Source organism: Ostrinia nubilalis, chromosome 7, assembly GCF_963855985.1.
Source record: "Ostrinia nubilalis chromosome 7, ilOstNubi1.1, whole genome shotgun sequence".
NCBI lineage: Eukaryota > Metazoa > Arthropoda > Insecta > Lepidoptera > Crambidae > Ostrinia > Ostrinia nubilalis.
The window spans coordinates 11049921-11063956 of NC_087094.1; the positions used below are offsets into that span (position 1 = coordinate 11049921).

The 14036-nt window shown below is 39.2% G+C and overlaps 1 protein-coding gene across 1 annotated transcript in view; it reads right to left on the reverse strand.

Annotated features, from left to right (window-relative positions):
* Positions 1-14036, reverse strand: part of LOC135073494 (cytoplasmic dynein 2 heavy chain 1-like) — a 38409-nt gene that overhangs the window by 20649 nt on the left and 3724 nt on the right. The window contains exons 11-24 of the mRNA XM_063967679.1: positions 13544-13692; positions 11304-11427; positions 11099-11212; positions 10788-11001; positions 10627-10712; positions 9688-9831; positions 8955-9120; positions 6690-6855; positions 6094-6292; positions 5544-5758; positions 5239-5335; positions 5028-5164; positions 4256-4465; positions 47-260 (exon numbers count right to left, since the gene is read on the reverse strand). Coding sequence (XP_063823749.1) covers positions 47-260; positions 4256-4465; positions 5028-5164; positions 5239-5335; positions 5544-5758; positions 6094-6292; positions 6690-6855; positions 8955-9120; positions 9688-9831; positions 10627-10712; positions 10788-11001; positions 11099-11212; positions 11304-11427; positions 13544-13692 — 2235 coding nt within the window. The remainder of the gene's footprint in view (positions 1-46; positions 261-4255; positions 4466-5027; positions 5165-5238; positions 5336-5543; positions 5759-6093; positions 6293-6689; positions 6856-8954; positions 9121-9687; positions 9832-10626; positions 10713-10787; positions 11002-11098; positions 11213-11303; positions 11428-13543; positions 13693-14036) is intronic.

Below are 14036 nucleotides of genomic sequence, written 5' to 3' on the forward strand. Positions count from 1 at the left end.
AACCAGCTGTATAGAGCTCACAGCTTTATTATATCAGTAGTCTTACATCAGTCTCCCAGGCATCATACTCCTGCGCGAGCGTGGCGATGAGCGCGGTGGCGGCGGTGATGGTGCTAGTAGCATTTGAAAGGGACAGCTCTAGCGCGGCCGCGTCTCGCGAATGCTGGCCCAGTTGCTGCTGCAGCGCTGCCACGCGCTCCTCTACTGTGGCCAGTCCGCTGGATAAAGCGTGCAGCTGCTCCTCGGCGGCGACAAGATTCCTGAAAGGTGATACGTGATAGAATTTAAAAAACCGGCCAAGTGCGAGTCGGACTCGCGCACCGAGGGTTCCGTACCATTGATTTATGAAATTAAAATTATTATTTTTTATTTAAATTATTAGTATGAAAGATTACGCGGTAACAAGCGGTTTACGATTTACGAGGTATTAAAAAAAACTACTTACTAGATCTCGTTCAAAACAATTTTCGTTCGTAGTTTTTATAGTAATGACATCATATGCCTTTTTTAGATTTTTCATTTTCTTATTTTAGAAGTTAGAGGGGGGGGGGGGGACCAACTTTTTTCCACTTTGGAAGCGTCTGTCACGCAAACTATTCGGTTTAGAAAAAAAGTATTTTAGAAACCTCGATATAATTTTTGAAGACCTATCCATAGATAACCCCACACGTATGTATTTGACGAAAAAAAAATTTTTGAGTTTCAGTTCTAAGTATGGGGAGCCCCCAATATTTATTATTATTTTTTTATTTTTGCATCAAAATCTTAATGCGGTTCACAGAATACATCTACTTACCAAGTTTCAACAGTATAGCTCTTATAGTTTCGGAAAAAAATGGCTGTGACATACGGAAGGACAGACGGACGGACGGACGGACGGACAGACAGACAGACAGACAGACATGACGAATCTATAAGGGTTCCGTTTTTTGCCATTTGGCTACGGAACCCTAAAAACGATTTACTGTAAGGATGTGGTGGCAACACACACTTGGGCAGGGACTATGGCTAGGGAGCCAGCAGGCGCATGCGCACTGTTGCGGCAGCGTAGGCCAAGTTAGCGAGCACCTAAAAGGGATTGATGGAGGCGTCGAAAAAGTCCTTAAGTAGCATCAATCCATAGGGGAGCACTGTATATCTAGCGCTTAATTCAGTCCACTGAGGCACGGAAGGGTGTTTATGAGACGTCTAACATCAGCGAGACTTTAGATATGCTTCAGATTAAAAATAATAATAAGATAAATGTTAAAAATTAATGTACAGTCACGGAATGAAAAGGTTCGTCAGTTTTCAAATTGATTCCTTCAACGAATCGCGAGCACATATTACCTTTTGAAACTATGTTACAGAATAATCTCAGAGAAAATAATCTTTAATTGTTGCTTAGTAAAGTTCAAAATTATTCAGATCGAAGTTGTTTGACGATTTATCTTGTCAAGAAGATTATTATGATTGATAAACTAAAATCTTCTTGTTGGTTCAACCTGCCATTATTATTTCTATAAAAAAAACTACATTGCACTGATGGGATAGAAAAATAAACAAGCAAAACCTTATTCGTTAGCAAACGTCATATTTATTTAAATGTTAGCAGCACCGTTTCTTGCACTGTAATGTTGGCAGGTTTGACTCTTACAGTACCTAGTGCAAGCTAAAACCGACACTAAGGTGACGAACCTTTTCATTCCGCGATTGTACATTGGTAGGCGAGATGACAACTACCCTCCGCGCTAGTAATACAACAGTGTTGCGGCAGTATAGTGAGTCTATTATCTCTGATTTCTATGCTCTGACGTTATACAACGTGTTCCATTTGTTTTCCGGAAATTTTAGGGGTATATTCTATAAATAAAAACTTGTTAAAGAGTCTTAGGAATATGTGTTTTTAAAAGCATATTTTTGAAGATATTGTGAATTGTAGATTTAGTTGATTTAGATTATAGTATCATCAATCTAGTTTTTTTTTTCAAAATGAGGGTTTTCGCGTATGAAAAATCCGCCAGATGGCAATACGTAGACGCGAGGTCCAAATGCAGCATGATTGGTTATTTTTGACATGACATTGACAGATATGTCAAAATCCACCAATCACGCAGCAGTCAGACCCCACATCCACGTCCCGCCATCTAGCGGATCTTTCATTCGCGAAAACTCTCATTGTCACCTAGTCTTTTTGTGCAGACTTTTTATTGATAAGTGTATGTAAATTATGAATTATTTCAGTGAAAAATTAAGTTTTTAAACAATTTCGTATGAAAAAATAAGTCGGAAAAATTTTTGAATTTAACAAAAACTGTAATGCCATTCCATTCTTTGAAGTGGTCTTATTAATACCCTAGTAGTCCAGTCATTTAAGCTTAAATTAGGTAAGAATCTCGGAATCCGAGATACCTAGCTGTAAGTCTGTAAATACTTGTATATTGACACCCTAAAAGTTGTCTCAAAACCTACATATGGTAGGGTGTAAGCAACTATTAAATTTTAAGGTCAAAGGTCACAAAAACCGGTTTTTTGCGCTTTTTTTGGAAATATCTCATTTCGTATGGGTTTTTTGCTATTTGTATTTATTATCAATATTGTAGAATACTAAATTCTCTACAAATTTTGTTCAAAAAAAATTTTTATACGGTGAACCGTTTTCGAGATAGAGGGCGGCCGCTAGTACTTATAATAAATCTGTAGAGGTCAATTCTATACATGAAATATATTTTCAAAATAACTATCAGGGGGTGATTAGTGATCGATACTGATGCCAAAAATGCAATCAGTAAAATTTTTGTCTGTCTGTCTGTCCGTCTGTATGTTCCTTATAGAAACAAAAACTACTCGACGGATTTTAACGAAACTTGGTACAATTATTCTTCATACACCTAAGCAGGTTATAGTATACTTAGAAATTCCCACGGGAACAGGAATTAGCGGGAAAATCCTTTTGTATGAAAAATCTAAACGCTTAACGGAAGTTAGACGCTTGAAATTTGGCATGTAGGTACCTTAGTAAACTTAAAGCTTATTTACAACAAGGAATTCCCGAAATTCCCACGGGAATTAGCGCTTAAGTTGACCTGAAGTGATGCAGTGACCGCGCGCTCTCCGCCCTCTATCTCGAAAACGGTTCACCGTATAAAAAAATTTTTGAAGCATAATTTGTAGAGAATTTAGTAATCTACAATATTGATAATAAATACAAATAGCAAAAAACCCATAGGAAATGAGATATTTCTAAAAAACGCGCAAAATACCGATTTTTGTGACCGTTGACCTTGAAATTTAATAGTTGCTTACACCCTACCATATGTAGGTTTTGAGACAACTTTTAGGGTGTCAATATACACGTATTTACAGACTTACAGCTGGGTATCTCGAATTCCGAGGTGAACTTACTATAATGACTGGACTATAGTTCCAGGAAATCAAAAAGAGCACGTTGTATGTCACTGTCTGAGTTAAGCGCTAGATCTATAGCAGTGGTTCCCAAACTTATTTAGTCTACTGCCCACTTTCAAATTAAATTATTTTTAGCGCCCCCCATTTTTGTAGTCAAGAGTCGAGCTCAGTCGATGTCTAAGAGTCCTCCTAGTAGATGACGCCTCCCAAGCCTCTACACCGTCCCGATTTTTTTTCTGGGTCTCTTACCGCCCCCCTTTAAGCCTGCAGCGCCCACAAGGGGGCGTTATCGCCCACTTTGGGAAAGACTGATCTATAGCACAGAATAATAATAAGTACTACGTACAGAAGTTTTTCTTCGCGAAGGTATTTTAAAAATGTATGCTCAATGTCATTCACAATATGGTGTAATTTAGCCTGTCTCAAGAGTCAAGCACCATTTTGTTGACAAACGTCAGTGATCGGCACTGCGCCGAAGCTATAGGGCTGACTTCGGTAAAATGATGTGACGTGAGGTGCCAAACTGCGGAAAATGGCGGAGGAAATACATGATTTAGCATGAATTATCATGAATAATATTAACTACTTATTTACCTCTCAGTGTCTTGAGGCAACTTAAAAAAGTACATTCTGTGTTTTTATTATTATTTAGGCAGTTAAATACTGCACAGTATTTAGTACACCATTTTCTTTATTTTCTTCCATCATACACAAGAATACGCGTGCGTGAGTCAATGTTCGCTCGTATGTGAGGCCTTGTCCAATAGTATCCTGTAGGTGGGCCATCGTGCGTGTTTTGTTTTCGATGTAAACTCGCGGAGATGAACTGGCCTGGTTAAGCGCTAGATCTATCTATAGCAACACTCACTTGTGTAGCCGCGCCTGCTGGGCCTGCAGCGGGCGCACGCGCGCGGCGGCGGCGGCGTAGGCCAAGTTGGCGCGCACCCAGGCGGCCAGGGGCGCGCACGCCGCGCTCGCACGCTTGGCCGTGGCCGGCTCGAACGAGCTGCCTCGCGTTTTCAACAGCTTCTCCACGGATTCCGCCGCCTCGGGACTAATCTGACTCGCGTCCATGCACCTGAAGAGGACCGTCTTAATCATTACGAATTTTTAGACAATTTCTTACTCCATCTTTATGGATATGATATTAATATTAATTTTCGGCGATTCGATTACTTGGTTCACTGTTTTTTTAAAACTAAATCTGAAATCATCACATTATTCTAACTTCGTTAAGGTAGACTAACCCTCTCCCTGATGTTTTGTTGTGCCCTTGCAGGGTGTCACGTCATGTATATTATTATTCTATAGTTCCAAAATACTGAACTGTCCTATCCATGACATTGACAGTGGGGCGCCACCGGCACCGTCAATACCGGATCGCTGGTTACGATTTTTGCCATGTTGGAAACCATAATTATAGTTGAACGATGATAGCGCCCCCCTGTCATTGAATTTGGTGGGACAGTTCAGCGTGGGTCAACTATACCTCTATTTTGTAACACCACTAGAAATTTTAATGTTACATGTAATACTCTTTGATACCAAATAATTTTTTCTTTCTTTCTTTAATAAACGTTTTGAATTTGAATTCGTTTGCTCTAGCTAAAAGTAAATTTTCTCTACTCTTTAATAATTACCTAATGTCTTCTTTGACTCCGCGTTTCGATAGGAAATTTTTCATAGAATGCCAAGAAGTGTCGGCAATACCCATAAGCCGGAGCACTCCTTCCAGCACGTCCCGTACGACATCTGGCGGAGCTCGCAACGATCGTATCTAAAATGTTATAACGTTTTATTTTATGTTTAACGTGTAAAAAGTAAGTCGTATAAATAAAGCAATATAAATACCTCGCTCAGAGATTCAGGGCGTATGTCTCCCACAGCCGCCCGGGCAGCAGCGATCACTGGTTCTACTGAAGCTAGTTCAGTCTCGATCTCTTTCTTTCTGTAATTCGAATGCATTAAATGAAACAGTCAACACGTGATTGATTCATTGACCATCACATGAAGCTTTCAATGATGAATATAAAATAAAACACCTTAAACCTGTCTTTATGAGATTTTAACCTTGATTTCCTTTGCTTTACATACAAAACAAAAAGGTTACTGAGGTTAACGAACATTTTAGCTGAATTTTACCAGTTCATACATACCGGATTTGTAACTTCTCATTCTCAGTCTCAATATTGTTCTTGAGCGCGTGCATTTCCTCCCGCTGATCGGTGTTGGCGCGGACGGTGGCGGCGATCTGCTCAAGCGCGCGGTTTGCGCTCTCTTGCTTCTCAGCCAATGCGGCTTTTTGCTCAGCCGCTTCGGCTTGTAAGGTCGCCACTTCACTGCGCGCTTTGCGTAGTGCTTCTACGCCGGCCTATAAGATGTGTAGTGATAAATGCATTTATTGGTACAAGAAAAAACAGTGATTAAGGGTTCATGCACACCACGTTTGAACGCCATCGAAACACGTTTTACGATCGCGTGACAGCTGCTAGATTTCCAAATCTTTCAAGTGATAATATCACGAGCACAGCAAGTTTCTATTGTATGAAACGCGCGTCGAAGATGCCTGAAAACGTGGCTTACATGGGTTCTATTCATGTGATGATCGTAAACGCACATTTGCCTTTTATGAATTGAATTAAGAATTGAGCGAAGTAAAAACAGAAAATTAAATATTTATAAAAAAAGACAAATAACTATACATACCGATAGCATGTTCTGTCTCTGAGTTAAAGCCTGCTTTTTCCTGTTCACCAAATTGAAGTACGTCTTGATGAAGTTGATGTAACGACACGGCGCGCGCAACCAATTCGCCTCCAGGCTCTCGTATATTTTGACGAAGCCCTCCGTGGGTATAGTTTGAAGCTCCTCTTTAGATACTTCAGTTATGCTCTCTTTAACTAATCTAAAATCATATTAATTACATTAAAATCTCATGCAAAAGCAAATACATATTTCTGATTTCTGCAAGCTCTGAAAATATCTAAAATAATGCAGGGTGCAGAAAAGGGCACGTGATACACTCGTAACGCGTAGTGAATGTGGCAAACATATTTGTGGCTTGATTGTGTAGTTTAATAGTGAATGAGAACACAAATATGATTGCAAGTAAAATGTGAAACTGTAAAAACAAACAACAAAAATAAACAATGTAATGTGTGTAAAGGGCGTGTCTTCGTGAATGAAACGATCTATTCTATACAGTATATTATTACATGTTGCTACTACACAACCCACTACACTACCTACCTCCAGTGCTGTAGTGCGAAAGTGCGTGACCACAATGTGCATTTCCAGGGTACCTCTGTATGACGAGAGACGGCATCTGGCGCAGCGTGTCGTCGGACCAACGCTCGAGCCACACCACGTGACCATAGTTGTATAGCAGAGGGTATTTGTCGATCAGTTCCCACACGTTTTCCTGGTCCTTATCTAGGCAGATTACTATTCCTAAGTTCTGCTTTATATCTGGAATTTGAAAAAGTAAATTAGAAAACATCGCAAGTAGTACTTGTTGTAAATTGAGTATAAGCGCTCAAAACCAGGCTGACATGAAATTCTGAGCAGGCACCGTAGTACTGCCAAATGCTAGGATGCGCTGTGACCAACTCGCAAACCAGTATCAGAGAGCCCTATGCTGACACAATAGCTGATAGTTATGTCTTACGACTTACGATTTCCACGCGCGACAGCTAGGACAATAGACAGTTTGACACCATACCCCAATAATTCGAAACCACGACTGTTTTAAAAAGACTCTTCATTTTGGTCTTAAAAACCTAATTTATTTTAAATTACCTGTAAATTTCGATTTTTGTTCGAATTAAAATTGAAAAAAGTAGTTTAATTGGGTTGACAAAATAGTGACGTCACTTGCTTGTAGTGCCATACAAAATCTATGGGAGAGTTTCATTTGACAGTTTTAAAAAGTACGTCAATTGACTGTGGTGTCAACATGTCTATTACAGTACGAGTACCGTCGGCCTATAGCTGAAACCAAAGTTAAACTTTGCAGCATGTGCAGTGAGTTTTACCAGGCCTCCGTCACTCGCCTATGCCGGCCGAGATAATTACCTACAGCGCGCGACAACTTCAAGTTGCAAATCAGTCATGGCCGCCACGCGCCTGTGTACACACGCGTACCTATACTCGCTCAGTCGATCATCGTCGCAATCAAGGTTTATTGTTCCAACAGCACTGTTATTCGTCTTTATAATGGAAAATCGTAATATTTAGAAATAATAATTAACTGTAGTAATTTAAATAATTAAAAATAACAGCATTTTTTAAATAAATTTGAAATACTTATGGCAAAAAGCTATAGCAAAAACATTATTTTAGCTAATAAAACATTAACTTTACTTCACCGTGTCTATTTTCCGACACTACACCTTTTAAAACTGTTTGTCCAATTTCGAATTATCGCAACACTGAAGTTTATTAATAGGTACTTTGGAGATGGTACGAAATACAAACACCACTAGATTAACGTTTACTAATCGTAAATACAATAATTGCTTCTTAAAATTAAGTTTTTATTTATTTTACTTTGCTTAAACAACCCTGACGCTTGAGCTGCGAGGTAGATCAATTCTGATCACAAAAAAATTGCGCTCTTGTGAGCGTAGTAGCACAGAATAAGTAATAGTACAGGTACAGAAGGATTACTCCGCAAGACGATTTAAATAAATGTGAGTCTTGCTACGACGCGATACAGTGGAATTCAGCTCGCACAGCACTACGTACCTACAATTTTATTCACCTACAACTTTTGTCTCTTTCTATCGCGTGCCTCTGAACTCTTCTTACGCTGTTAGGGTTGCTGTCTAGTGAAAAAATAATTAATCTACTTATTTGTAATGAGGTACGTATGTAGGTAAGTATGCATTCATTATGGAAAACCTTGGGAGAGGCCTTTGTCCAGCAGTGGACGTCATTTGGCTGAAACGAACGAACGCATTCTGAGCAGTAGTCATGGTAGGTTAGGTTCCTATACTATCCTAAGAATTATTGATTACCTACATGGCCAACATACCTTTCAGCATCTTTGGGAAGCGAAAAAAAAGATAAATCCGGTAGATTACTTTTAAACACCCGAACGCCGCACAATATTTCTTTCTCTTTATGTCCATTTTTAAATAATACTTCGATCATAGAATTATAATCATACTACAACGCACGCCAGCGTCCTGACGAGCGCGCGCGTGACACTCGACTGATATAATACCCGCCGGCGGGGCGCTTCGCTGTAGGTAATTATCGGATGTACCGCGCGGAGTGAGCCAGGCCTGGTAGTAGTAAGGTGCGATTTCGAATGCACCAGGTTCATTGGAAATTTTGCATTATTATTATTACCGTTAAAATGTCGGCATCTGATCCTGATCAAGGGAGTGCAATTTCTGTTGCTACTATTATGTATTCTGTGGTTTTACGCAGGCATCATGCTCAGGGGCTGTGGCGTGCAGCGCTTCCACGATCGACAGCTGGGGCGCACTCGCCGCCAACTCACTGATCAGTATCATTGTACGGGTAGCGTAGCCCTAAAAGCTGAAGGTAAAGTGTCTTACTTTGCAGCATATGCGGCGAGTTCTGCGCGGGCATCATACGCGCGGGCACGGCGTGGACCGAGGCGGCGGCGTGCAGCGCCTCTATGCTCGATAACTGGGAAGCTTCCGCAGCTGATTCGCAAATCAGTACCAGAGTGCGGGTGCCTTCGCCCGCTGAGTTTAAGGCCTGGAAGGTGTTTAGAGAGGATTCCAAAAATCTTTTTCGTTCGTGTAAAGCCTGGTCCGTGAGCACGTAGAATTTTGTCCAATGACCCCAAGCTACCCATCCTTATCGCTCGCGCGTAATTCTGTTGCTGTCGCGACTGTGCGACGGGCGCCCGCAGTGAGTGTGCGAGCGCGACAGGAACAGAATTACGCGCGAGCGATAAGGATGGGTAGCTTGGGGTCATTGGACAAAATTCTACGTGCTCACGGACCAGGCTTTATATTTTACAAAAGAAACATTCATATTTACAGAGTTGACGTCACTGAGATTGTCTGTAATGTTACTCAGTACAATAATAATATCACGAATACAGGTCACTGCAGTTTTCTAATGCTGGATACATTTTGTTATAGCAAAAATAACTTTAGGTTGTTAAGTAAACCGCTAAAACTAAAAGGTAAGGTAAGGTATCCAGTTACTTTGAGGTTGAGGATTCTTTCCCTTTCAGCCTGGTCATCACTTTCCATCATGTAAGAAGATGCAGGCCAAGAGCTTCCTCGTTGAGGATAAAAAAAAACTATAACTTACGTTCTTCATGTGCGAGTAGAAGTGCTGCTGATGCGTGATGATAGCTAGAGTTGCCGGCAGCTGAGCGGCGGTGAGATGAGCGGCGGCGCGGCGGCCTACGCCCGCACTTCCCACGATTACGCTCAGCCCTATCCCGCCACGACACTGCAAATGTCATATGATAGCTGTCATGTCAGGCTATAATTTGACATCTAGACATGCAATATATTACATAATAATATAGTTCCAAAATACTGAACTGTCCTATCCATGACATTGACAGTGGGGCGCCACCGTCAATACCGGATCGCTGGTTTCGATTTTTGCCATGTTGGAAACCACCATATAGTTGAACGATGGTAGCGCCCCCCTGTCATTGAGTTTGGTGGGACAGTTCACCGTGGGTCATCTATATTAGCTTTAGCCCGCGGCTTCACCCGCGTGAAATTTAGCTTGTCACAGATCGTCATAAATTATAGCCTATATGTTATAAATAATAACACTGTAAAGTTTCATCAAAATCAGTTCAGTAGTTTTTGCGTGAGAGAGAGAGAGTAACAAACATCCAGACATCCACACAAACTTTCGCATTTATAATATTAGTAGGAAGTAAAACGCGTACCTACCCAACGCGCGCTAGAGCGTTAGCCTGACGTCGGGATATAGCGCCGAATTGTGATAGTAGAATGTAGGTAGTTTCATGTCAAACACATCGCTGGCGCTAGTAGTACCTACACAACGCTCTACAACTCGTATCAACTCAATAACGCGGCGATAGGTACGCATTCTATTTGGCGAAGCCTTTAAACTTTAGTGGTTCTTTAATGTTGGTGAAATTATGAGTGTACCTTTAACCAATCAAGAATTTATACAACAAACTTGCCAACACTGTTACATGGCTACAATAAATACTAATGGCTATAATAAATTAGAGATGGGATAAAGAAGGAAGGATCTTACAGCTCGAGCCATAGAGGAGCACAATGTGCCAATTTCCGCACAAACTTCTGCGCCAGAATCTCCAAACACATTCTCGTTTTCTGACACTAGAAACAAGATAAGTTCAAACATTTTATCCGAGAAATTAACTGTCATATCAATAAGTTATGTTATGAACTTACAACACTGATTTATTAACTTCTGTGTCCTTTGATACCAATCATTGTACTCCATGGCTTCCATGTAAATACCATCAGCTTTCAATTTTGGTGCAAAGTAAATCGTATCTTTTGTATTCGTTTTTAAGAAGTTTCTGGATATAGCGTTATATCTGCCTTTCTCTTCATCGGTAACTAATCTATCCCTGAATATAGAATTTGCTTCCTCTTGAATACCCTGAATAAAAATATACGATTTAATAGAAATGTTAAAATACCTAATATTACATAACGGAAAGAGAGAATCATATTTTATTTAATATTTATCGCCTCACCATAATAAGATCCGTAGAATTCGCTGGTGAGTACCACCTGACATTTTCACACCACTGCCTCAAATGATCGGCATTCCACTTATAGTGGGGTTGCGAGTAAAATGTTTCTGTCACCTAAAACATCAGAAAATTTTAATGTTGGTTAATATTTCTAAGTATTTCAAATAAATTTTAATTAATGCATTTTAATTATTTAATGTAATACCTCTTTGAACATTGCGAGCATATTCGTAGCAATATCTGCAACGTCTTTTTCTGAGACATTTTTGTCTACGTTCTGCTTCAAATAGTTTTTGATTAACTCCAATAACTCTTCGTCATCGGGTTCCCTGTAAGTAACATGACTAATGTATCGATGACTAATCTATCGTTTGGTTGAACGCGCAAATCTGAGGAACTACTGGTACGAATTTCAAAATCTTTTTGTGTTGAGTAGTCCATTTATCGACGAAGGTGCTATAAGACATTAGACTACAACCAACAGGAGCGAAGCATCAATGAAAAATGTAAAAAAAACAGAAACTATTTTAACGCGTCCGTAGTCGCGAGCACAACCATCTATAAAGTGAATATAAAAGGCCGTTAGGTTGCTTTCATATTAAACAAGTGCTATCGCGTAGCGGGGTTTTGAGTAGAGGCCGAGCGTTGAACATGAACTCCCTGTAGCCTTATTCACGTAAAAAACTTCAACGGCCACAAATCGCTGAGTTGCGATCCTATCGAGTCATCGTTCTATCGAAGTGACCCTTGTGAATAAGGATGTTAAACTGTTTTTCAATAGGACGACTTCTAAACGTCAACGAGATTTTGACTGTGTCAAAATACGTGAATTACGCCACTGGTTCATGTTAAACCAGAGCGAGCACTCTGACCTTACTTAGATATCGTTGAGTCGAATGTTTGTTATTTTTGTTTTATTTAATTTTATTTAAAACTAGCTGACCCGGCGAACTCTGTTCCGCCTTAATGGCAATAAATAAGCAGACTTTTTTTATTTCGAACGGGATAAAAAGTATCCTATGTCCTTCTCCTGGCTCTAAACTACCTCCCTGACAATTTTCAGCTAAATCGGTTCAGCCGTTCTTGAGTTATAAGTGGTGTAACTAACACGACTTTCTTTTATATATATACATATATACTAGCTGACCCGGCGAACTTTGTTCCGCCTTAATGGCAATAAATAAGCAGACTTTTTTTTATTTCGAACGGGATAAAAAGTATCCTATGTCCTTCTCCTGGCTCTAAACTACCTCCCTGACAATTTTCAGCTAAATCGGTTCAGCCGTTCTTGAGTTATAAGTGGTGTAACTAACACGACTTTCTTTTATACAGTGTGAGTCACGTTAAAGTGTACATATGAAAATAGATGAAACTAGACCTATTTTTATCGACAAAAAAGAGGTCAAAAAATTTTTGCGATTTTTTTTTTATTTTTTGTAGATTTTTTTTTCTTCCAATTACTTATTGTAAAGAAAACGTAATAACTTTTAAACTAAGCGGTATATCCTGATAAAATAAAAACAGTAATAATGCTAAATAACAGGCGATTCTATAAAAATACATAAAATACACAAAAAATGCCAACAAATAATAAAAAATGATACTTTTTGAAAAAAATCTGCTTTTAAATTCGTGTTTTTTTGGTTATTTGATAAATTTCTCCAAAAAATGCCCCTATAACCGGTGGTTTTTATTACTTTGTATTATTCTCTATCGTATTACCTTCGTAAAACCAAAAATCGCATGTCTCTAACCCTATCACAACGTTTGCAATGATCGTTTGAACTAAGCCTCTCCGGGCGCGCCATTCAACGCTTCGTTAACAACGAAACTGAAAATGGCTCTAGATTTGTTATTTTGATAAAGAAAAGTTAGATTTCAAATAAAAACAAAAGATTTCAAAGTAAAATAAGCATTTTAGTTAAAATTAAAATTGTCTCTAACTGTAGCGGAGAAAAATGTTGTGGCAGGCCTTTGTTCAAACGATCATAGCAAATGTTGTAATAGGGATAGAGACATGCGATTTTTGGTTTTACAAAGATAATACGATAGAGAATAATACAAAGTAATAAAAACCACCTATTATAGGGGCATTTTTTGGAGAAATTTATCAAATAACCAAAAAAACACGAATTTTAAAGCAGATTTTTTTCAAAAAGTATCATTTTTTATTATTTGTTGGCCTTTTTTGTGTATTTTATGTATTTTTTTAGTATTGCCTGTTATTTAACATTATTACTGTTTTTATTTTATCAGGATATACCGCTTAGTTTAAAAGTTATTACGTTTTCTTTACAATAAGTAATTGGAAGAAAAAAAAATCTCAAAAATTTTTTGACCTCTTTTTTGTCGATAAAAATAGGTCTAGTTTCATCTATTTTCATATGTACACTTTAACGTGACTCACACTGTATAGAAGAAGATAAGATTCTAATAAAGACTCACGGTACTGCGACGTGCGCGAGCGCAGCGGCAAGGCGAGGCGAGTTAGGCGGTGCTGCGGCAGTGGCCAGCAGTTGAAGGCGCGCCACACGGCACCATGTCGCACCGCCTTCGTCGCCGCCGCGGCTCCAGAACCCACCATGTTGGATTAACTGCGCACCAAAAACGACCTTATTTGTTTACGCTTAAAGTACTTAAATTTTTAATGTGTTGCTCTTAAGGAGCCTTAAAAATAAGCTCATTCTTTTTGAGCTCAACTGACACGTACTGTTAAGCCGTGACACATTACGAGGAGAGATTGACTCGTTTCAGTCAATATGAAAGGCGTCACCAGCAAATATCATATAATAATATGTCCGTGGTTACAATATGACGCTCAAGCATGAATCTACACTGAGAAATGAATTATGCCTGCAATTAAATATTATACCAAATTAAAACTTGGGTCTGAAGAGTAAACTTTTTATGTATTTTGAAATACATTAACTGTCGTTTT